At 37.4% G+C, this 22,925-nt stretch overlaps 1 protein-coding gene across 1 annotated transcript in view; it reads right to left on the bottom strand.

Moving 5' to 3' along the window:
* COL4A3 (collagen type IV alpha 3 chain) overlaps positions 1-22,925 on the bottom strand; it is a 65,309-nt gene that overhangs the window by 19,632 nt on the left and 22,752 nt on the right. Inside the window, 24 exon segments of the mRNA XM_035895211.1 lie at positions 326-493; positions 1,271-1,384; positions 1,515-1,568; positions 1,571-1,604; positions 2,115-2,212; positions 3,102-3,206; positions 4,297-4,389; positions 5,279-5,447; positions 6,364-6,552; positions 7,776-7,846; positions 8,212-8,307; positions 9,066-9,158; positions 10,276-10,440; positions 10,784-10,819; positions 11,918-12,005; positions 13,323-13,364; positions 13,753-13,806; positions 15,309-15,353; positions 17,762-17,818; positions 18,057-18,119; positions 19,598-19,675; positions 21,131-21,172; positions 21,288-21,323; positions 21,820-21,882. Coding sequence (XP_035751104.1) covers positions 326-493; positions 1,271-1,384; positions 1,515-1,568; positions 1,571-1,604; positions 2,115-2,212; positions 3,102-3,206; positions 4,297-4,389; positions 5,279-5,447; positions 6,364-6,552; positions 7,776-7,846; positions 8,212-8,307; positions 9,066-9,158; positions 10,276-10,440; positions 10,784-10,819; positions 11,918-12,005; positions 13,323-13,364; positions 13,753-13,806; positions 15,309-15,353; positions 17,762-17,818; positions 18,057-18,119; positions 19,598-19,675; positions 21,131-21,172; positions 21,288-21,323; positions 21,820-21,882 — 2,053 coding nt within the window.

Below are 22,925 nucleotides of genomic sequence, written 5' to 3'. Positions count from 1 at the left end.
CTGTTTGAAAGGGGATGCTGAGTAAGAACTACTAAACACTTTACACTTCCATTATGCTGGGGAGATGCTTTGAATTTTAACTAGTTCATGTCCTAGGCATGCCTTCTGTTATAGAAAATTCAGGACTAGGTCACAACAGCTTCAAGATAGGCTCGTCATTTAGGGAATGATGATTTATTTGTTTTCTGTATAGATCTCAATGATATATGAAAGCTGTTGATGGAAAAATACTTCAGTATCTTCAATTTGGAAAAGCATGACTGACACCTTTTTGCAGAGACTGACTTAATTTCCATGTCAAAATAAGTATTTGGGGAATCCTTACCCGGCACACCAGAGATTCCTGGCCTTCCAGAATGTCCCTTGGGACCAGGTAGTCCTGTAATTCCCTGAAGACCTATTAATCCAGGTTCTCCAGGATTTCCGTAGGTGCCTGGGACACTCAAGCCAGGACGACCTAGTTTTCCTTTTGAACCTTGTGAACCTCTTCGTCCTAAGAAAAATGCATGACAGTGTCATATGGTACATTTGTCCGGAAAACAAACCCTTATCTCTATCTTGCTGCCATCGTGACCATGAAACACTTCTTGAAGTCTGCCTGTTTGGGGGCTAAACATTAGATCTACAAGACAACATATACATTCAGGAAATGTTAGAAGAGTTGTGGTGTTGGTTTTTTTTTAAAAGAAAAATTAAAGGCGAGAGTAGACAACTGTTCTTTCTCAGAAAAAGAAGAAAAGAAACAAACATGAAGTCCCCACCAGTTCTGCATTCATTCTCCAAAAAAAAAAAAAAAAAAAAAAATTTAAGAAGTATCCTTTTGAGATCATATGTAGGTGAAGAACTGTGCTGGGTACCCGACTGTGTTTCTCTTGGAATGCAGTATATGCAGTACTTTAACTCCCTAACCTGGTTTCCACCTAGTTGAGCTCTTCCTCTGTTTTGTTTCTTTATCAATTGCATTGCACCAAGGAATCTAAGTTCAGCCCCTTCTAGGAGACATGACTGAAATATCCTTTTTCTTGTGGAATTTGGGCCGGTTTGTGATTACTCTTTGTATTGTACAATGGAATCTCAATCTTAATCCACCTTAATCAGTGCATGTATTTCCACCCATCTGCAGAAAGTGTATCTTGTAAATGGACTCACATTTTCTCACATACTCTCCTATAACTAGTATCCCAAACCAACTTCACTCAGGCCATTGGAAGGCAGAAACAAAACCCAGACCCACCCAGCCAAATGACACATTTGATTCAGAAGGTCCTACCTGGTGGGCCTGTAGCTCCCTGGCCACCTGGCAAACCTGGCAGGCCAATAAGACATTCAGCAGGTTTCCCTGGAAAACCTGGATCTCCAGGAACTCCAGGTGAGCCACGATCTCCTAAAATAAAGGAGACTGGATTAGTGATGATTTAGTATAATTTTCAGGCTCTGAGTGAGCATTTTTTGACTTGGCTTTCCTTTCCTTAAAATAATATGCTGTGCTCCTTGAGCTTGTTTGACAACAGTACCTCTTAGGCCATCATCACCATCATGTCCAGCACGCCCTGGCAGGCCTGGAAGTCACCTGGATCTCCAGGAATAACCATGCCTGGGTCACCCTGCAACAGAGAGAGAAATGTAAACAATCCACATGTACTATGTTTTGCATACCTGCCAAAATATCTTCTCCACTGTGTGACTAATTAGCTTGTTAATCAGCAAGAGTATCTGCAGTATTACCTCCAACCTACTTCCTTTACACTTCAACGGAGCACTTACTTGTCACTGGCCTCCATCAAATATGTGTTTAATTGCAATTTCTGAATACCTATCTTTTCAGAAGCTGTGGCCTTATTTTTTTGCTGTAAGCAATGCAATATGCTCCTTGCGCTCTGAAGACTGAAGTACTAAAACATCCCAAACACTTGCAGTTCTGAAATCCTTTATCTGAATTTAAAATTTTGGCTTGAGCTCCTTTATATTTAAACAATTTAATATCATAGTTTGTTCATCACTGGTCAGGAAACATATGAACTCCTATATTCCTTACACTTCTTCATTTATTTGCACAGTGTCACATTTAATGAATTGGACACATGGAAACGTCTGTGCTGTATTTCTAACCAAACCTTTTCTCCTGGGTGTCCTATGTTTCCAGCTCGGCCCGGATCTCCAATCTTTCCTTCACAACCTGGTGACCCTCTGCCTCCTGGAAGTCCTTTATCTCCTGCAAAAGGAATTAAGTGGCAGTACAGATGCTATGGTTATCACCTTATTTTCCAAATGGGTATTTGTATGGATGCAGTTATGAGCCTCTGACACTAAAGTAGCTTACATAAGCTGAAGACAGCATCTTGATTTTAGAGTTGATGTGACACACCGCATCTTTGTTCCTTACATAATCACTCAACATCGACTGTAACACTGCTTGCTTACTTACTTCAAATCAGTTATTTAATGTCTTTTTTTTTTTTAATCAAAGTAAAGCTACTTTGACGTCAGTTTCCTACTGTTTTCTTTAACAAACAGCTTGGTAGTAGTTTTAGTATCAGAGCTTTCTTCCCCCCGCTTCAGTGCGCCCTGATGGGGTTATGGGAATAGTTCTTAATATTTCTAGTGTCCAAAGAGGAGTACGACTTTGCATGAGGAATGGCCAAATTCACAGTATTCAAAATGCTCTCTATTACCTGCACATTAGAGCAGGTATTGCACTACACATAACGAAAATGGATGAAAAATAAAGTACTGACACTTATACAGCTCTGTCTCTGTAACACATATCCAGGTAAAGAGAATCAATTTGAAGTAAGTGTGGCACTCAGGTGAGCTGTACCTGTTTGGGCAGTATTCTAGGAAGCATCAATGTCTTCTAAAATGTTTTCCTACTGCCAGCTTTGATTCTCTGAAATACTTCAAAAAGTTTCAAATTTGCAATGTATAAGCCTGAAGGCAGTAAATTACAAGAGTGCAAGAGTGTTAGAAACACTTGCCTGTCTGACTAACGTTCATTGATTTTTTTTTTAACTTGTTGATTGTTTTTAATGTGGACTAAAAAAAAAAGTTGGGTGTTTTTGTTGTTTTGTTTCGGTTTTTTAAGATCAAAAAGAGTATTTTACCTTTTGGACCCGGGTTTCCAGGAAATCCAAGCCCTGGAAAGCCTGTGTCACCTGTTGGCCCTGGATGTCCTGAATCACCTGGCTGACCTCTTGCTCCAACACTACCTGTACAAAGGAAATAAGTAAAGTGTGATGTATCTTACCACAGAACACCAACTTGTAAGATTAGGTGTTTCATAGTTCGTCACTATTAAATAGGACACCACTGTAGATTATATTAGAACTTAGACACTTATTTCTCTTCCACAGCAGGTGCTCATAGTTAAAATGTTAATTGCCTTCACAGTATCAAAGCAGGACTGAGTCTGTGACTTAAGTTTTTACGCAATCTGTCCAAATTTCAGACTTCTAGGGGCAACTACACGCACATGCAAATCTTTCACTTGTTAAGAATATACAAACACATGCTTAGAACAGAAGCAACTGTAAGAACAGAAGCTACCCTAAAGCTGCCAAGAAATTTTCCTATGCTATTCAGGGCAGCTTTAAGGACTATTGTTCTACAAAACTAAAGCAAAAATGCCTTACAGGTAGCCTGAATGTCACCTACTGTCCTTCAGTGCACTCAAAATTCTGAAAAATTTAAAACACCAACAACCAAAAAATCCCACCTCGAACCAAAGTCCAAAACCCACCCAAGGAAACTCAGGTTCTTAATATCTTAGAGCAATGGTTAGTAACAGTCATGTCAAAAAGGAACCAGGAAACTTAATAATACAGTTACTTTTTTGGCTGTGCCCCTGCAAAGCATGGGAAGGGCCAAGGGTATGGTATGAAGAGTAAGAATGCTTTAACCTAATTTTGTTCCTTCTGTTTTGAAGTTTGCAGCAGTCCCAACATAATTAAGCTTTTGTCAAAATTATGCCAGAGGCACCTTTTGGGATATATAAGCTGCAACATACGCACCAAGTGTTTCTGGTTCTTGCTGAAACAAAGTCATAGCGTAGGGCTGCTTGGAATCTCTGCCATACTGCACATCACTGGACCTGGCCCTGTGTGCCCTTCCTATTCACATTCACTTCCCCTCCTTTTCTTGAAAGGGAATGTTACAGCTTATTCCATTGTTCCTGTACCACAGAAATCCTTTTTATAGTTATTTCAAAGTAACCCAACAGTTTTATCTGGCCAGAGCTGGGAGAGAAATCCCAATCAGATTATCTCTGATTTTACTGTATTTAGTGCAGATGTACTCAACCAGGCACTCCTGGGGGTCCAGGTAAACCATCTGGTCCTTGAGGTCCTGGCAACGCAGGTAATGGAGTTATCCTACTGGTCTCTCCTTTCAGACCTTCAGTAAATACATAATCAAAGATTACAAAGGCTTATAGCTTGGCAAAATATAATCTTAAGCATTTAAAAATATTAGTGATCAATCTACTTGGTTAAAAATGCAGTCTTCTACAGTTTCCCTATTTCTGAAACTCCAACACACTTTGAAAAGCTTTCAGACCCTGGCTCCATAAAGTAAAAGAATTTTGTTGACACCAAGCCCACCTGCAGACTTCCTCTCAGCCCTCCTGCAGTCTACTGGAGACCCAGAAAAGGAAGGACAAAGTCATCAGGAAAACAATGCAACTGAGAAATGCTTAATCTGCAAATCCATTTCATAAAGATTTAATGGGTATTCTCCTTAAGAAACATTGACTATATCTGCCATCCAACTTTCAGTTCTTCCAGATTATGCTGGCCTATAAAATACATACACTGGTATGTTTTCAGCACTCAAAAATTATTAATTCCTTCATATTTTATCCTGATGACTTAGCTTACATTAATGATGATGACTGGATCCATATTTAAAGACTCTTTTTTTACCATGATGAGGACAGTCAAGCACTGGAACAGGTTGCCCAGAGACGATATGCTGCCTTGGTCGCTGGAGGTTTTCAAGGCACAACTGGAAAAAGCCTTGAGTAACTTGGTCTGATCTCATAGCTGAGCCTGCTCTGAACAGGATTTTGAACTTAAAACCTCATACAGTCCCTTCCAACCTCAATTATCTTATGACCCTAAGAGTTTTTCTATCATCAACAGTGGGACCAAAGTTGGAACAACACTGTAAAAATCTCATACCAACAAAAACTTCCAATGTTTCATAAATTATGTCTTTGACTTCAATCTATCTCTGGAATTTCAATAAATGCTCTTTAACATAGGTAAAACAGGAAGTTACAAACCAGCTTCTCCAGGTAATCCAGGTGGACCAGGTATTCCTTTAGAGCCTTTGAAACCTCTTATTCCCTGTGGTCCATATCCTGGCAGTCCAGGAAGCCCCATCTCTCCAGGAAGACCAAGACTGCCGGGCAATCCAGGTAGTCCTCTATCTCCTTTTGAACCAGCTAATCCCTGTTAATGATGACACATGTGTATACTAAGCATTACTTGCTTTCCATGCCAGCTTTCATAACAACACAGCCAATTCTCTGTCTGACTCACATTACTTTAGCAACAGAGTAGGTCTGCTAATTTAAGAGGAATTTTTCCTCTTATTTACTTGTGATTAAAGGAATATAAATTTTAATATCAATGGTTACAAATAGAGGGCTATTAAGAGTGAAATAGTACAAATAAATACAACAGCATGATTTTTCAATCTCTGTGGCATTACAGTGTACATTTTTTTTTCTTTTTAAAACAGCTTTAGTGAAAAAAAAAACCCCAAACTACTCAGCTCTGATTCTCCTTGAATACTGTTGAGTCAGGTTTAGAAAGTTATATCTGAATCACTTTTACAGTTTCTCAAGCCAACACAACATAATTGTTACTTTTTGTTTGTGCCGAACAAAGAGCTCTGCCCTAACAATTCTAGTTTTATGGTCAGTCCCCCCAGCTTTTGTGGTTTCTCTCAGCCCTGACTGAAGATTAACTCCAAAAGACTAACATGAATTATTTGAATTATTATTTCCTTTAAAGCATTATAAGTAGTCAGGGAAACTGTCTTTTTTTTTTTTTTAATCTTATCCATCACAGGAATCCAATATAAATATGCAAGCTAACACCACAATAGACTGCCAAGGTTTTTCAGCAACTTGTAGCTACACTAGCCTTGTCTCTCTGGTATTACATAAGAATATTTACTCTCATTCTTTCATACATATTGGTTACACATACTGGTTGCTATAGTTGAGCATAGTACCCCTAAGTCAGGAAAAGAATATCCAGTTAAAATATTTAAATAAATAAACCAGACTGTTGTACAAGATATAAATACTGCCTTAGGTTTTCATGAATTCTATATTAATTGCAAACAGTGCATACCCACCTCTTCACCTTTAAAACCCTTGGATCCTTTAGGGCCAGGTCTTCCCAGAAATCCACTTGAACCTTTTCTTCCTTTGTCTCCTCTGGCCCCTGCATTGCCCCGCTCACCTTTTGGCCCTTCTGGATACACATATCCTGGCTCACCTTTTGATCCTTTATGTCCTTGATCTCCTTTAAAACCTGGAGGTCCCTGGGACAAAGCAATCAAAAGAATTTCAGTGCTAGACATATGTCAACTGTTTTCAAGCTTTATTTTTTTAAATTAAATACCCGGGAGTGGTCCTCTTTATTCTCATCTTTATTCGCTGTAATGGCATAGTTCAATGAGCAGGGTTTTTTGGGCTGGTGGTTTTTTTTTTTCCCTCCCTCCTTTTGGCCCTGATTATCATTTCATTTGTAGTACTATAAGCAGGATAATACAGGATCACTTAATGGATCAGACTGTTAGCTGGTTGAGCTTTGGTGGCACAAAAGGACAAGAAAGTACCCTAAAATCTAATTAGAGATTTCTCCTCTGCATGGGAATATCTCCCCAGGGACACTGTAACAGCCACAGTTGGCTCTGTTCATAGCTAACTTCTCTTCTCCCTTCTTTCCCCCTCAGCATACAAAATGGATACTCTATCCCAGCCAAAACAAGAACAAGCTGAAAATACCCGGGGCTCTAGTGATCTTGGGCTCATGAACTCTTGGGAGCCATCTGGAGAAACCTGTTAGCAGACTTGTTCATTCTGCATCTGTATGGCAACCACCACAATGAATTCTTGTGCATGACCTTTTTTTATTGGACAGCGCCAACTGTAATTTCCCATGAATAATTACTACTACAAGCACAAGTTAGAACAGCCAAGTGTTATGTCTGTGGCAGCAGGTGTCAGCCTTCCCTCTCCATAATGCTTCTCATGAGGGAATGTCCTTTGCACCCCTGAAGGGAGTATTATGAGAAGCAAGTTTCTCTGCACAGCTGGGGCTTTAGCAAGTCCTGAGTATGCTGGAAACAAGAAAAGTAAGACGTCTGATGATGATCACAGCACACAAAACTCTATATATGCTTTACAGCCACTGCCATGATTATAGAATTATGTAAATGAACAGAAGGTAACTGTAAACTACCCATACCAGGCAGAACCCATCATGAAACACAGCACAGGTTAATCACACAGGTATTTACCTGCCTCACTGCCTGGGCTGAACCTCTTGCTGCACTGAGCAAAACAGGCTCATGTAAAGCTAGGTCAGTTATGTCCACATTACAGTCTCTACCTAAGTCTCCCGTGCAGACACATTCATTACTACAGAAAGCAAGCTATTGAGATCACCCAGTATGACGTTGCATGTAACACCGGCCATGGGGTTTCTCAGAAATAATTCTTGTGGGATCTGAAAAATAATCTAAAAAAATTCAAGTCTTACTTGAGCTCCTGGAAACCCTGGTGCTCCTGGAGAACCTGGAGAACCTTTTGGGCCTGTTGTTCCTTCTCTACCTGCAAAAGAAACAGCGTATTTTGTAAAGAAAAATGAAAACAAGGGCATAGATTTTTGACAAGCTCCAATAATCACACCCAGCGTTGAATGTTTTTGCTTGTTACATTGACTGCATCATCATAGACTGACATAAGTACCTGCACATAATAGGCTGCACATAAGCCTATTAGCATTCTGACTTCACCTCTTTTAGGGCTTGTGCTCACATCAGTGGATGGAGCTGCATCAGGCTCTCACAGTCATCACAACCTCAGGGCTAGTTCAAGGACTGCATGCTGCAGACATGCCCATACCTGATTCTCATGCTAAAAGCAAAATCATTGGCATTTCCTACTATCCTATTAGAAACAACAAGATAATTTACCAGGCATGCCATCTTGGCCATGTGGCCCAGGAGCACCAGGAACACCAGGTATTCCAGGAATATAGCTGCAATCAGTGCACACGCAAGCTTCATCACCTAGAATGAAAATAATTTATTACCTGTTCCACAGCAAGTCATTCCCAAGGTTAAGTAATGTGTTACACAGTTTGTTATAGAGGATGGCTAAGACTTTTTGGCCAGAGAACAGTATGAACACAGCCTTAATTTTATTTGAAGATCACTTCCAACACAGCACAAAACTACCTGTGGTCTGACAGTGAATCAGAACTGTTTACATTTAATTGAAAATGCAGGAACATTCAGTTTAAATATTTTGATTTTTTCAAGTCTAGTTTTAGTAAACTATTTGGATATAGTCACTCTACTGATAAGCAAAACTGACTCAAAAGAAGAAAGGGACATAGGCTTCAAACTAACATGGCTCCATCACAGCCTGGGTGACTTTAATGACTGGCAGACAGCAAAGAGATTCAGCAGCTCCTGTAATGTTTGCAGAAGGAACATTCTCTCAGAGAACAACTATTAGTGTTGAACATAACAGTGGGACAATACGAAAACCCTATCCATCTGTAATACTTGTTCGTCCCAGTGAAGATCTACAGCCTGGCTGCAGTGCTGTACAACTGATGTGCAGCACTGGCACATGCACTGCTCTTTTAGCTGCTGTTTACTGTAAGGGGAGGAAGATATCTTGCTATCCCTAATGAGTTTTCTTAAATCTCTGAACTCATCAAATGGCTAAAGAGTTAAATAAAATTCAAAATTTCACAAGGATCCATGCAGATTACTGGATTGTACCATCTACTTCTGAGCGATAGTTTTCTGAAACTGACCTTTCATGCCAATCTCTCCTGGAGGTCCTGGAGGTCCTGCACACCCTGGCTCTCCAGGAAGTCCTGGTAGGCCTGTTCTAAATGTTACGCTACCTGTTAATGAAATGAGCATGGCACAATTATATCAGCAGACTATGCAAACAATTCTCTATTTGCTAAGAGAGAAAAAGTTGCAGGGATGAGCTGGAGACAGTATTCTGATCCTTATCGGCCCCTTCCAATTTGAGATATTCTATGATTCATTTAAAAGAGAGAACTACCTGGACAAATCCGAAACACCTGTAACTGGTAGTACTTGAGAATAAATATGGTAAAGCCAAAGTATATCTCAGCAGACTGTTGAATCCATCTGTCTAGGCTTTAAAAAGCACAGTCCCTTCTGGGGAAAGTATTTCCATTTTGTTTGAATCAACAGAAACATAATTCCTTCTTTCACCAGGAATGGAAAGGAAACTTTTCTTTTGATGCTAAGTTGTTAATGTTGCTCATGTATCTTTGACAGAATTATTCTGGTGTATTTACTATTACTTTGGAAAAACAGAACATGCATTGAGCTCTTCCTAAGGTAATATATTTGGGGGATAGATAATATTTTTCAAAGAGAGAGAAGAAGAGTAGCACTACATTGGTATTGGTTCAGAAAAAATTTGGTTTGGCCATACCACATATAAAAGAAACATAATGCTGTTGGTACTCCTAGTTAAAGAGGTATTCCTAGTTAATTAATTTTCTAGAAGTTTTATAAACTGTTACTGCTTTATTTTCATGCTGACAGAACTTCAAACCTGCTCTAAGGTTCACCAAGACTCACTAAGACGTCTGGAGGCATGCAAGTGATTTCTCTAGCTTTCGAATTAGCCCCTTCTGATTTTCATTTTAGAGATTCACTACAACTTTTAGAATAATTAATTTTAAGAATGGGTTTTCTCTCATTAGTCTTTCCTGGTTTTAGGTAGCAGATTTTTATAGTAAGAAGGTAAAAAGGTAAGAAGTCATTGTATCTTCTCCCCAGAATCTCATTAGCAATGGAGCACAGACCTTCGCTTCATGAACATCCTGAAACAAAATTCCCAAAGAGAAATTCTATTCAACCATATTACTCAAAATATACCCTGTAAGTAATGTATTTCTACAATCTCATATGGTATCTCATATTGAGATGACTCTGGATTTGTTCTTGTTCATTATATAGACAGTACTGAAACGTCACCTGGTTCTCCTGGAGGACCTGGTAATCCAACAGAACCAGGTCTGCCAGTAACACCAGGTAGTCCTGGAGGGCCTACAATACACAAGCCAGTTTGTCCTTTCTCTCCCTTTATTCCTTTTGGCCCAGGAAATCCTGGGGGACCTCTCAGACCAGGTCTTGACACACCTAACCAAAGAGGAAAAAATACAAAAATGAAGTTAAAGAGAAGGAATTTTAAAGCAAAGTAAGTACTCAACAGGATGAGAGACAAACATACTGAGTTCATCCCACAAATATTTTTTTATCTTGTAATGTATTAAATAATCACAATGACAATGTAAATACTTTTAAAAATTATTTTTAACCTCTCTTTAAATACTTGGCCAATCAAAGTTTTTGAGTGATGATTTTTTTACCACTTAGAGATATGTTTGAAGTCATCTGAAGTTAAGATTCCACAAAGCTGATTCAGCATAATGGGCAGGAAGAACAATGTATTTTATTGTTGGTACTGGACCATTACACATACCTGGTCTACCAGCATCTCCAGCAGGACCCTGTGGCCCTGCAAAAGCAATGTATTTAAGAACTTGAGTTAAACCACTGCATACTCTGCAAAGTCACTACTCATTAATACTGACTGCAAACTTTGGTCTTCTGCATTTTAAGTTTATTTTAAGAATTTGTTTTTGCCTGAGTAGGCATCTACTACTTATGCAACTGTTGCATACTGACATTTCTCACTGAAATCTGGCAAGATATGGATGTTTAGAACAGGTAGGATCCTATTCCTGTTCCACTGCATTCATCTTAGGATACACTCAATTACTTGAAAATGACTTACAGGCTTGCAAAGGTGCTTCTTTTTGCCACTATTATTTGCTCTAGTAAATATACCACCTCTTTGCATTAATACCTTTGCAAGGCTCAACTTCCCTGTTACCAACCCTTGGAAGAATGTAAGTAGATTTATAACAACAAAGAGTATTCACTGAATACAACACAATCACTTGGATACATAAATATTCATAAAACTAGGACACCAAAACACAGAAGGCAAGGACTCGCTGGATGAGTATGAGATACAGCCTACAAGATGCTGCCTCAGAATTCGGCCCACAAGTCCTTGTTATATTGTGAGACAGCCCAAATTATAAATCACTACATTTTAATTTTACAGCATGGACAAAATAAACAAAATTAAAATTTTCAGATCTTTATTATTTTGAAATGATAGGCAATAAAAATGGTGTAAGATAAATGATGAAAGCTACAAAAAAAAAAAAAAAAAAAGAGAAGAGGAAAAAAAGTGCATGACCTTTAACAAGAGACTTACAGCCCTGATGGTCTGTCTATGGCATACACAAAATAGGTGCTGATGTAGTAGTCCACTAAGGTCATGAGACAGAATGTCAGTGAGCCTAGGTGCTCGACTCAATTATCTGCGCAAAGAAGAGTGCCAGCTTCATTATTTATAAGAGGAGATACAACCACAAATCAAAGTCTCAGGATACATTTCAATTCTGCAATTTGGTGGGAGTAATTTGGAAATACTCTTGGAAAGGCAGAAGCAGGCTGCTGGGTGCTCAAAAACCTAGCCTGCAAGAAGCCCTTTGAGTGGGCAGCTCTTGCTGAAAGATTCAAGTTTTGATGTCCCACTCACCTGGCATGCCACGTTGACCTTTTGGTCCTGGAGGTCCAGGGGGTCCTTCATCTCCTTTTTCACCAACCACATTATCATAATACTCTGTCTTAAGAGAAAGATGGCAAGAAAAGAAAGAATAGTAAGAATGAAGAGAGAAGCACAGTGCCTCATATTGAACATTTGGTTAAACAATGTTATGATCTCATTCATAACTTTGATGTTGTGACAGCATGAGACCTTCCTAATCACATAGTAATTACAAGCAGACAGAAACGAAAACATAACTGTACACAGATAATGCCAAGAGACCTGTACAAATAGATGGGGCTGGGATTTCAGCCCAATTCCTCAACTGCTCTGCCTGCAGATGCAATTATACAGGCAAGGGATAAGTTCTCCAACCCATCATGAATATTTCAATAGCATGAAATAGAAAATATTCTTTAAAGAAACCTCTAGGAATTACATAGTCTGTTCCATTGGCTCAAAGCAGCATCAGTTATATATATACGACTCTTTCAGGTAATCATACGTGAAAACAGACAAAAATCAACTACTTAAATCACATGTGCATTAAAAAGTCATTCCTATAAAAATTAATACTTAATTTTTTAAAGTTTTTTATTATGATGTTTTAAAGTTTCTACAAATGACAGGCAAAATCAAAATGTAATTTGCTGTAACTCTGTTTTTTTATAGCCACAAATTTTTCCTCTTTTCTGGATTATTTTGCATAGACACCATTACTAGCAAATCAGTATTATAATAAAGTATTGTGCCTTGATATATAAACATCAAACTGAAATGTAAACGGACTACTAATGCACCAATTTTAAAAGGAATAAAAAACTGCTTAAAATTCAAAATTTTTACTTTTCTCCTACTGATTTTTTTTTAAATGCAGTGGGGTTTTAGTACTCTGTTAATAATCACAAATGATTTAGCTTTTTACAAAGTTATTTCTTTTGAAAAATTTGGGCAAAAGGTTTCCATTAGTTGTGGGCCTTTAAGAAAGCCACTAGCAAGACAGCATGACTAGACACAGAAATTATACTCATAGCATCTCTTGTTTTCTTTAAAAAAATCTTCTTAGGATTTTAAAATTAACACCACCTGTTTTGGAACTGATTAGGGATTGGTTTAAAAATTAACTCCTGTGGATCTCTGTAACTATTCTGTACAGTCTCATCTCCTGCTAAAGTTGCCAGAACTGAGTGAGGTCTAACAAGGCCCTGATTGTTCATTCAGCTCTACATGAAGTAAGATGCCATCTCCGTGAGACTCCCATCAAAATTTCTTTGAGAAAGCCATGCCTCGATTAGAGCATCACAGAACATCCGTTATTGTCTCCTACATTCAGTTTGGCTTAATTCTTATTCTAATGGTTTAGAAAAATGATACGATGAAGATAATTTACACTTACTCGACCACAGGCTCCAGGTGGACCAGTGTTTCCTTTCATCCCCTTCATCAGACGACAGAGATAGGTTTGTTTATTAAAAACAATATATGACATGACATTTAGTATCTGCTGTTACTTCAGTACTTTGCTCATAACATTAAAGAACTTCTGCTCCTGACCAGTCCTTCACCACTCCCATCTCTGTTCCTTATACAGCTATTCAGCCACATACACCAGAAACTACAGGAACACATCAGCAGACATAAATGGACAGCAGTTCAAACACATGATCCATTTCAGCTGATCCATCCCTTATTCCATATCATTACTTTTCATCTTTTAGGTAAAGTAAAAGATACTGTATACACAGTGATAAATAAAATTATGTCATAACCCCAGAACATACCATATCCTGACCCTCAAAAGCAACAACAAAACCATCAGACAATACCTTAGCTCCTTGCCTGCCAGCCAGTCCTGGTTTGCCCTGTTCACCCTTTTGTCCCTGTAGATGACAGTACACAATTTTATGAGGATTAATCTTTTAGCACTGTCATCAGTGAGACCTAAAATGGAAAGCTTTAATCTTTCATAGTGATGGCAACTTGCTCAGGGGAAGAAATCTCAGGGGAAGACTCAGTTTGGAGTACAGTTCCACGTCTGTGGGAAATACTGCAGGTTTCTCATCCAAACCTTCCTTTAGGAAAGTTTAGAAATAGTCCTTTAGGAAGGTTTAGGAACAGTCCTTTAGGTGTCCCTAAACTTCCAAATCCAAAACTTCCTTTAGGAAGTTTAGGAACAGTCCTAAGGTGGAGCTGCTCTGGATAGCACAAGCATAGAGGGGTCTGGTTTGTTCTTCCTCTGTGAACTAGTGTTTCTGGAAGCGAAGGAACTGAACACAATGTGAGACTCTCACATTCAACAACTCCCTCTCCCAGCACTTGGTCAGTCTGCATGATGGTGCTGATCTCAAGAGGTGTCAGCAAGACCAGGAGAGAAAATAGTGCAGACTGCTGCTAAGGCTTTCTGCAAGTGTATATAGGCAAGGAAAAGGGACTTCTCAGGGGCTTATGCAGTTGAATGTACTGCTAGTTAGTAAAGGTGAAATGGGAACAGAGCAATGACATGTCTTTGCCATGACAGAAAGTTTTCTTTCTGTTAGCTGAGGCACTAGAACTTTGTGGTCTGTCATTCCACGTTCTTTGTCAGACTGGAATGTGTTTAGACTGTCTGCAAAGGTTGTTTTGGCACGATGAAGACCATGTTTTAGTAAGATATATGTGAAATGGGATATTCTGACAATAAGAATTTTTAGAAGATATTTGTAAGGTCACTGTGACCCTAATGATGTCATTAAACTGGAAGTGAAGTAAACGTAAAAGGATTGATGTTTAACTGGATTGAATACACTATTCCAAATACATTTGAAGAGCTTTAGCTTTGACACTAGTACACAAACAAGATAATTTTGATTATAAAATGGCATATTTTAAGAATGATATTATTACAAGATGACAGTTTTAATATCTATCAGTCATCTTGTTATTGTCAAGGTCACAGCTGCCTTGGCCTGAAACTTTTCTTTGTAAAAGAATGCCTTGGATTCTAGTGATTAAGCACTATTCATTTTGCTTCTTGTTTTATGCTGAAGTGAAGGTATATCCCTTTTGCAAAAATTTCAGTGTGACTAACCAGAATTAAACTCAGTAGAATTAATTTTGCATAACTTGGACCATGTCTCAAACTCATAGTCAGCAGCAAGCAACAGGTATTTTTATTTTACACAGAAGAAACAACATCAATGAACTAAGCCTCTCCCTCCTGCATAAATCTATGAGGACATGTTATGTCCCAAGGCCAGCTGTGTGAAAGGAAATGTTTCACAGTGTATGCAAATCAACATTTTCAAACACATTCTGCAATGGGAAAAAGCTGTGACAGGAAGATATGACCATGATAAACAGATGACTATTACTTAGAAAATGTCTAGAAGGCTTCCTTTATTACCGGTAAGCCAGGTGGTCCAGGGGCACCTTCTTTTCCAGGTTTACCCTGCAAAGGAAAAACATAAAATAAAAAAAAAAAAAAAAATTTAAGAAGATCAAAGGAGGGGTCATTGTATTCAAAGAATGTAACAAGTAAACGCTGTGCATATAACTTTATTTTAGGTCTTTATAAATTTTGAAAAGCCATTAAGATTATTTTTTAAATGTTCATTATTTCCAATATAACTAACATAACTAATGTCCATAAAACCCTACAGAACAGGGAGTAAGATATTCCCTGGATCTTCCTCCTCCTGAGGAGGGTTAGTTGAGGCAGACACTTCACCCACACAAAGTGCCAGGCAAGTGCAGAAAACTTGGTGCAAAATTCCTTCCTTGCAGAAACAAGACAAATGATAAAACGATACAGCAACTAGCAGCCATTCTAATGACGAGCATGGGAACTGAAGGGAAACTTCTCTTACAGGAAATGGGTTTAAGAGATGACTTGAAGAGAAATTATTTCATGAAAAAGAATAGGGAGTGCACTTCAAAGGTATTGGAAGTAGGGCAGTAGATGGAAAAGTGAAAACAGAAGGAGGCAGCATGCCAGAGGTTTTCCATGGTGCACAGCACATTAGGCAGCTTTCTGCTGGGGTCCTGGCATATGGTTTGGCAACAATACATGTTAAGCAATTCATAACAACAACAAAAAAAGAAGACAAAGGGAAGGGAGAGAATGGGAAAAAATGGGGAGAGAAACAGAAGGAAACTGTAATTCTGAATACAGGTACCTTACTTGCCACCTTAAAGGCAGAAATGAGGAAAACCTGGTTCATTAAAATCCACAGCAGGAAGGCAGTGGTAAGATAAAAGGGGGCTGGAAGATTATGAGCTCAGAACAACAGGGGAGAAAGCACATTTTAGAAATTTGTTTTGCACAGAAAAAGTCAATGAAACTTAAAATAATTTTGAAAAAGATGACCAGACCATGAATTACAACGTAAGCATCAGAAAAACCAGCAATACTCAAAAGATGGCAGAACTTAACTAAAGGTGATACCATGGAAGAGAAGGAGAGCTGGAATGATGTCACCACAGGCTCAAAACTCGCTTGCACAAAATAATAATTTTTTCTAGAATGTAAAATCCAGAGCCATTTGATATTTTGTGCTCACTGATGTAATTTCAATAGCAAAAGGAAACATTTTGTTTTCATTTTAGAACAGCCGGTCAATGTCTTAACACTGTATGTATTTCCTCAGCATTCTTCAAGGTCAATAGGCAGAAAAGCAAGCGTGCTCCACTACTTCCTCCACAAAGAAGGAAGGGAGAGGTGAATTGAGAAGAGTTCTAAAAAATACTGCATGACAGGACAGAGCTTTTCCAAACAGAAGACATAATATGGAAGAAACACAGAAGATGGAGGAAGAATAACACACATTGGATAGCAAGAACTTTTAGTACTTTACACCAGTAACTCAAAGAGAAATTAAAATTTTCATAATGTATACAAATAATAAAAATAACAATCAAGCTGCTCTGTATCATCATCATCATTATAGCCCCCTACAATTGAAGAAAGAGCAACCTACAGGTAGTACTGGTCTTGTCTTGCTACCTTTCCTTGTGGAAGAAAATCTATTGCAACCACAAGAAATATGGGAAAAGTTCCAAAATATATATATTTTGACTGAATAAAATATTTAATTTTAAAATTATTTTTCTTAATATTGCTTCCAAAATGTATTTGGAATCAAAATGTTTTATTCAGTCATTTATTCTCCCCTAATTACATACTGGTAAACCGTTACTAATTCATACAGTTTTAGTTACTAAGAACCTGCATCCTTCATTGATCAGTTTTTATCTGAAAGTCCAAAAACCACCTGAATGCAAAGTGGCACCTTTCTATTTAATTATCTTCAAAATGTAGATATACTCAAATAAATTATATTTTAATGTGTATGCTTTTTAAAATAAACACATGACTTTTTTTCTCATGCAGCCATTAGATATTATAATGTATTATCCTGTTAACAGAATAACTCTCTTAGGACAACTTTCTTCATGTCTCCACATACTTGCTGGTTGAGCACACAAATTTAAGTCTGCTGACTTAAGCAATCCAAATGTTTTTAATTCTCTTCTACATACACACTGGCACTATATAGCCAGTATGTGTTCAGAAGAGCACTTTTTTTTTTTTTTTTAACTAAGTTTCAACAGTAGAATCTTTACAGAAAAACAAATACAAGTGCATCCACCATCAACTGACCTTTACTTCATGTACTCATGGTATGTGAGCCTACAAGACCAGCCATCTGACTTTCAGCTCTCTAGTTTGGTTTACTGGATGAAAGAGCTTTTGAATCTAAGAAAATTTGCTCTGAGTGGCATTAAAACAAAAACTGGAGAGCAACACTAGTGCAAAACTGCTTTTCAGGAAAGACTAACGTATGTGTATTCACATACCTGTGCTCCAGGTTCTCCTCGGTCACCCTTTTCACTCTGAGAATCACCAGCCGGCCCCTGTAACAAAACCACCCTCAAGATACACATATTTTGAGACTTACATTTTCTAAATAAAATAGGTCTTTTATAATTTTGTTATCTTTAAAAAAGAAGTTAGAATGCTATTAATAGGTATTCTATTCTATTCATTAAAGGTTGGAATAAGTAATGTAACTACTGATCTCTAAAGAGTAGCATCTACTAGGTGATGCTGCCTGAACATCTTGATTTAAGGGAATTACTTCTGGTCACTTACAGTAAATCCCATTGGCCCTGGAAGTCCCCTTGATCCTTTTTCTCCTTTCTCTCCTTTCAAGTCCTATTACACAGAAATTAAAAAATTAGTATGGTCTCTTGGATTTTTCTTTGTTTACCGTAACACTCAAGTTTTACAAACAGGTAATCCTTATGTTATCAGCAAGCTTCTTCAAGCAGAGATGTTCTACTTAAATGCCTAAAAGAAACAGAAACTTCCTATCAGCGCTCCTGCCTAAGTCTATGATGTTTGAAAAAGAAACTGGTTCTGTGCATACTACTGTGAATACAGCGAGTTCAAAAGGAGCTACCTGTGATTGCATGCAAGGGGACTGGAGTAAATACTCGCAGAAATTGCAACAAATTGCAAGCGAAAAACAAATAAACCTTAGTTGCTTCACTGGAGCTACAGTCATCTCCAACATGTAAATCCAGTGGCTATCCACATGATCCTTGCCTCTGTGGACTCAAGATTCGATTACCCTACAGCACAGTACTATTATGTAGTACCACATCCTAAGGTCATTGTAAAGGCAAAGTTTATGGACTGCCTAATTATTACCTGGTTAGACTCATGGCCCACACTATTTATGTAAGGAGTTTTGATGGGTTTTTAAACCTTAATGCCCAATGTCTCTGAAAAATTACCATTGCCCCATGATAAACTGCCACAGCTGTGACTGGGAAGTGCTCCAGGTTGGTCCATATTTGATTTAAACAGGGAAGAGCTGCTGTGCCTAGAAGTTGATCCTTGCTTCTATAATCTTTCTCTTCCCTTCTCAATACAGTCTTGATGCAAAATTCACTTTTTATTTTAGCACATAATGGAAAGGGAGTTTTGATAATGCCATGGATTATATGCAAATTAAATAAGGTAAAATGAGTCAAGAACAGGTTGAAGTCTTGTTCTGGTAATACGTGAAGATTTAACTGTGTATCAACTACTGCTGCTTAAGTTCTATATAAGGACAAAATGCAAGAATTTTAATTCACAAGGCAATATTTAAAATGAAAGCTGAATCAGAGTATGTCCTTTCTCCAATACTCATTGTTTTCCCAACACGTTTCATGATTACTGATGTTCCAGTAAAAACAATGAGAAAATCAGCTATGAAATGCACACAAACATGTTGTAAGCTTTTGTGAAACTCTGGTAGCTCAGACCCCTGATATTTTCAGTGATAAGGCCCAGATGTCAACACAGCTGTGGTTTTGATAGCCATTCAGAAAATCCATGTTGATTTGGTGAAGCTAAAAGTGATCTACTTTTCATGTACTCGGAGATCCAAAGCAAGTGGGTAACTAATAAGCATTTAGCATTCCACTGGCATTGTGCAGATGTGCATGTGAATACACAGGCCTCAGCTGAGCTGGCTGTATAGACACACTCTAAGAAGAGCTTAGTTTCTAACTAAACAAGTCTGAAAAATGTTACGATGGGTAAAAGCAAATGTTATTGGAACAATGAAGATGAATACGTCCTCTCAAAGTAAAACCTAGTAAGATGGCTTATTTGAATGCAGTGTTTAACAATTTTACTACCGTCATGTTGTCTGGTCCACTTAATGTCACAATAACGGTTCCTGGTGGTCCAGGAGGTCCAGTTAACCCAGTGTCACCCTTGAAAGAAAAAAGAAAAATAGAGCAATTACAAACAGTGTGGTTTTAATCTTTAAAATTACTATTACTATACTTTTGACATGGTGAAAATTTTTCTGTTACTACCCTTAGCTGTTAATCCAATTAATATTTCTTTTTGCTTGCTATTTATCTTCCAATAAAGAAGGCATATGGAAGACTAAAGACTATGACAACCTTCTCCTAGCTGAGAAATCCAAGAATGCATACGATGATTTCTGTTGAAGTGTCTAGAATTAGCTTAAATTTTTAATACTATTTACTTAGAAGTTATATAACCATTTTAACTCTAAATCAAATAAAAATATCTCCTTGCGTATAATTCTTCTCCCAGTTTAAGTCAATCAATAAAATACATGAACTGTCTTTAGTGACACCCTCAAAACTGCAGTCTGTGTATTACAGGGAGACGATTGTAACATAGTGCTGACAGGTAAAATTAGCTTCCATGTGTTCTTAACTGAAAACATTAATATCGCAGTACCCTTCTTCATTAAAGATCTTTTAGAACAGGGAAAGTCCTAAATGTCATCTTTTCTGTGGAGCTCAACAAAACTACATCCATAATTTTCAGTGATTTTAAGCCAGTGGAATGCTTTTGCATGCACCTGCAGCATAACAGCAAAGAATTACCATTCTTTCATAAGGAAGCAAGATGCTCCATGGTCAACTGAGCTAATGCTAATGAATAATCAATTCTATTTACAGAAATTTTTCTAGGAAAATTCTAGCACATTCCCAGTAGTAATTACAAAGTTAAAACTAATCCCACTGTCAGATACTGCTGTTTCAGTTCACAGCTGAATCTGTGCAGGTCAGTTAGTATAACTATAAGATGCCCCAAGTTCCTGAAAGGATCCTATAAGGACATTCAGACCAACTACACTGGTCGTCCAACTGCAGGCTGAGGTCCTGAGAGACAATATATGTATATCTAGTAATTTCTAGCTTAATGTCAATCATACATAATACAAAGTAAGAACATGGACAACAAGTCATCCAATTTTTATCAAAATCTGGGAGGTTTTCTAGCATCATAAAGGCTGACACTGTAGAGATGTTGGCTGTAAGAAGTTGTGAGTCTACAGATACTATATATTTACCAATGTTTACATGCTTAGATAAACATTTAGGAACACTATGCAAATGATATATAAATTAATTTAATGCTATGTGTTAGTAAATATTAACTACTGGCTCCTCTTAGGTTTCTACCCTTATATCAGGAAGTTTATATCATTGGCTCTTATGTGAAAACAGTTTGCCCTTAGATATTAATTGCCATATTTCCATTTTCCAATAAAAGACTTCCACATGTGTACTGAATATTTTCATATTAGTGTACTTACCTCCCCAAATATTTCACCATAGTGTATCAGAAAAAGCAGAAAACAGAAACAAAACTCAAAAAATATTTTAAGCATTTTATACAATTACCTTTCTTCCTTTGGTTCCTATTACTTTCAGTCCCATAAGACCCTGTAAAAAAATCCCCAAATGTTATTTTTTTAAATTTTAAAAACACCTACAAAATGAGTTAATTGATGCTACACATAATAGGAAGTTTTCATTTTTATTACCAATATGAGACTACCTTAGGTCCAGGAGGTCCTGCTTTCCCTGGCATGCCCTACATAAAAGGAAAAAAAAGTTTTGTCATTTAAAAAGTTACAATCTTCAGCACCAATACAGGTCTTTTGCAGCACCCATTTTTCACATGAGTTAGATCACTATTTTTATTCTTTCTTCCACCTTTGCAACTGTAATTTGTTGTGAGTGGGTGACAGAATGTCTATACAGTATAGTTGCAAACATATACATCTCTCTTTCTTATAGTTATACATATTAGTATTTGAAGTGAATTTATGGGTAATTATTTGGAAATTAAAATGTATGCCTACATGGACAAAGATGTTTGTGAAAACATGGAAATTATCATGCATAAAAACAATCAAAAGAAACTGAAAAAAAGATCAGATACATGCAGAAGGATATGTATTTCACATATGCATGTCTCTAGTCCTCAAACAAGTCTGGAGAGTCAGGTACTTGTATTTGCATAATTCCATAGGTTTCTGGGAAAATCAAAGGTTGAAGTAACAAGTGAGACATAAATTCATACTCACTGAAGGTCCTGGAGGGCCCTGTGGTCCATGTTCCCCAGGATATCCTTGAGCACCCTGGGCACCCTGCATATTAAAAAAGAAACAGGACTAAATCTCCTGGCAAGATTATGAGCAAACCACAATGCTAAATTCAATGAACAGAGGAGCAGTACTGTCTCTGGATTTTCTTTTCATGTCTCAGGATTACACAGAAGTATAATTCCTCCTCGCTGCTTCATTGGTTGGCTTATGTTTTGAAACATGAGACTAAAACTGAACTACTCAGGTGAGGATATATGTCCTGTTTAACTGTGGACATTCTCATAATCCATACAGTCCTATTGCTAGCCCTAATAAGCCTTTAATCTTTTGAATATTCTATGCAATAAATTCTATACTTTAAAGCTTCATTTTCAAAGAAATGGAAAATTAAACATTTTGATTTTCCTTTTAATTTAATGTCCTCCATTTATTGTAACAGTCAAAAGAAATGTCTGCTCTGCCTTCTCCTATTAATCTCCATTCTTAAAATATGGATCATACTGTCTTTTGTTAGTACTCCTGTAGAAGTTGAGCTGGTCTTATCTGTTCACTCATACTTCACAGGGCATTTTTGCAGTTGGACTAGATGATTGTCATAGGTCCCTTCCAACCGAACTATTCTATTCTATTCATGTAAGGGTAAAACCCTAAATCTATAACCAGTTTTTCTCTGTTTCTAAAGTACCGTTGTTTGTCTGCAACCTATCTTCCCTATCTCACTCTACTAACACATAATGGACACTACTGGTTCTGATGACAAAATTAATTACTATTGTCTTGGCGTACTCTGTTTTGTAAAGTCAGAAGACAGACTTTGAATACACTGTCTTAAACAGATTACATAGTTAATAATAGTTAACAAGTTAATAATTTTTTAATGACAATTATTTTCTGGCTTAGGAATTTGTTAGACAATTGTAAAAAATACTTATCTATATAAAATATATAGTACATTAAAATTATATATATTCTATAAAAATAACTATACATACACACATATTATATTTTTATTTTATGTATCTATATCTATCCCACAGTCTGAATTAATTCTGAATTACCTGAAGTACAGGCAATCCTGCCAACCC

This window comes from Egretta garzetta, unplaced genomic scaffold (assembly GCF_000687185.1).
Source record: "Egretta garzetta isolate BGI_Z169 unplaced genomic scaffold, ASM68718v1 scaffold425, whole genome shotgun sequence".
Lineage (NCBI taxonomy): Eukaryota > Metazoa > Chordata > Aves > Pelecaniformes > Ardeidae > Egretta > Egretta garzetta.
Note: the sequence above shows the minus strand (reverse complement) of the source record. Positions and strands in the feature narration are given on the sequence as shown.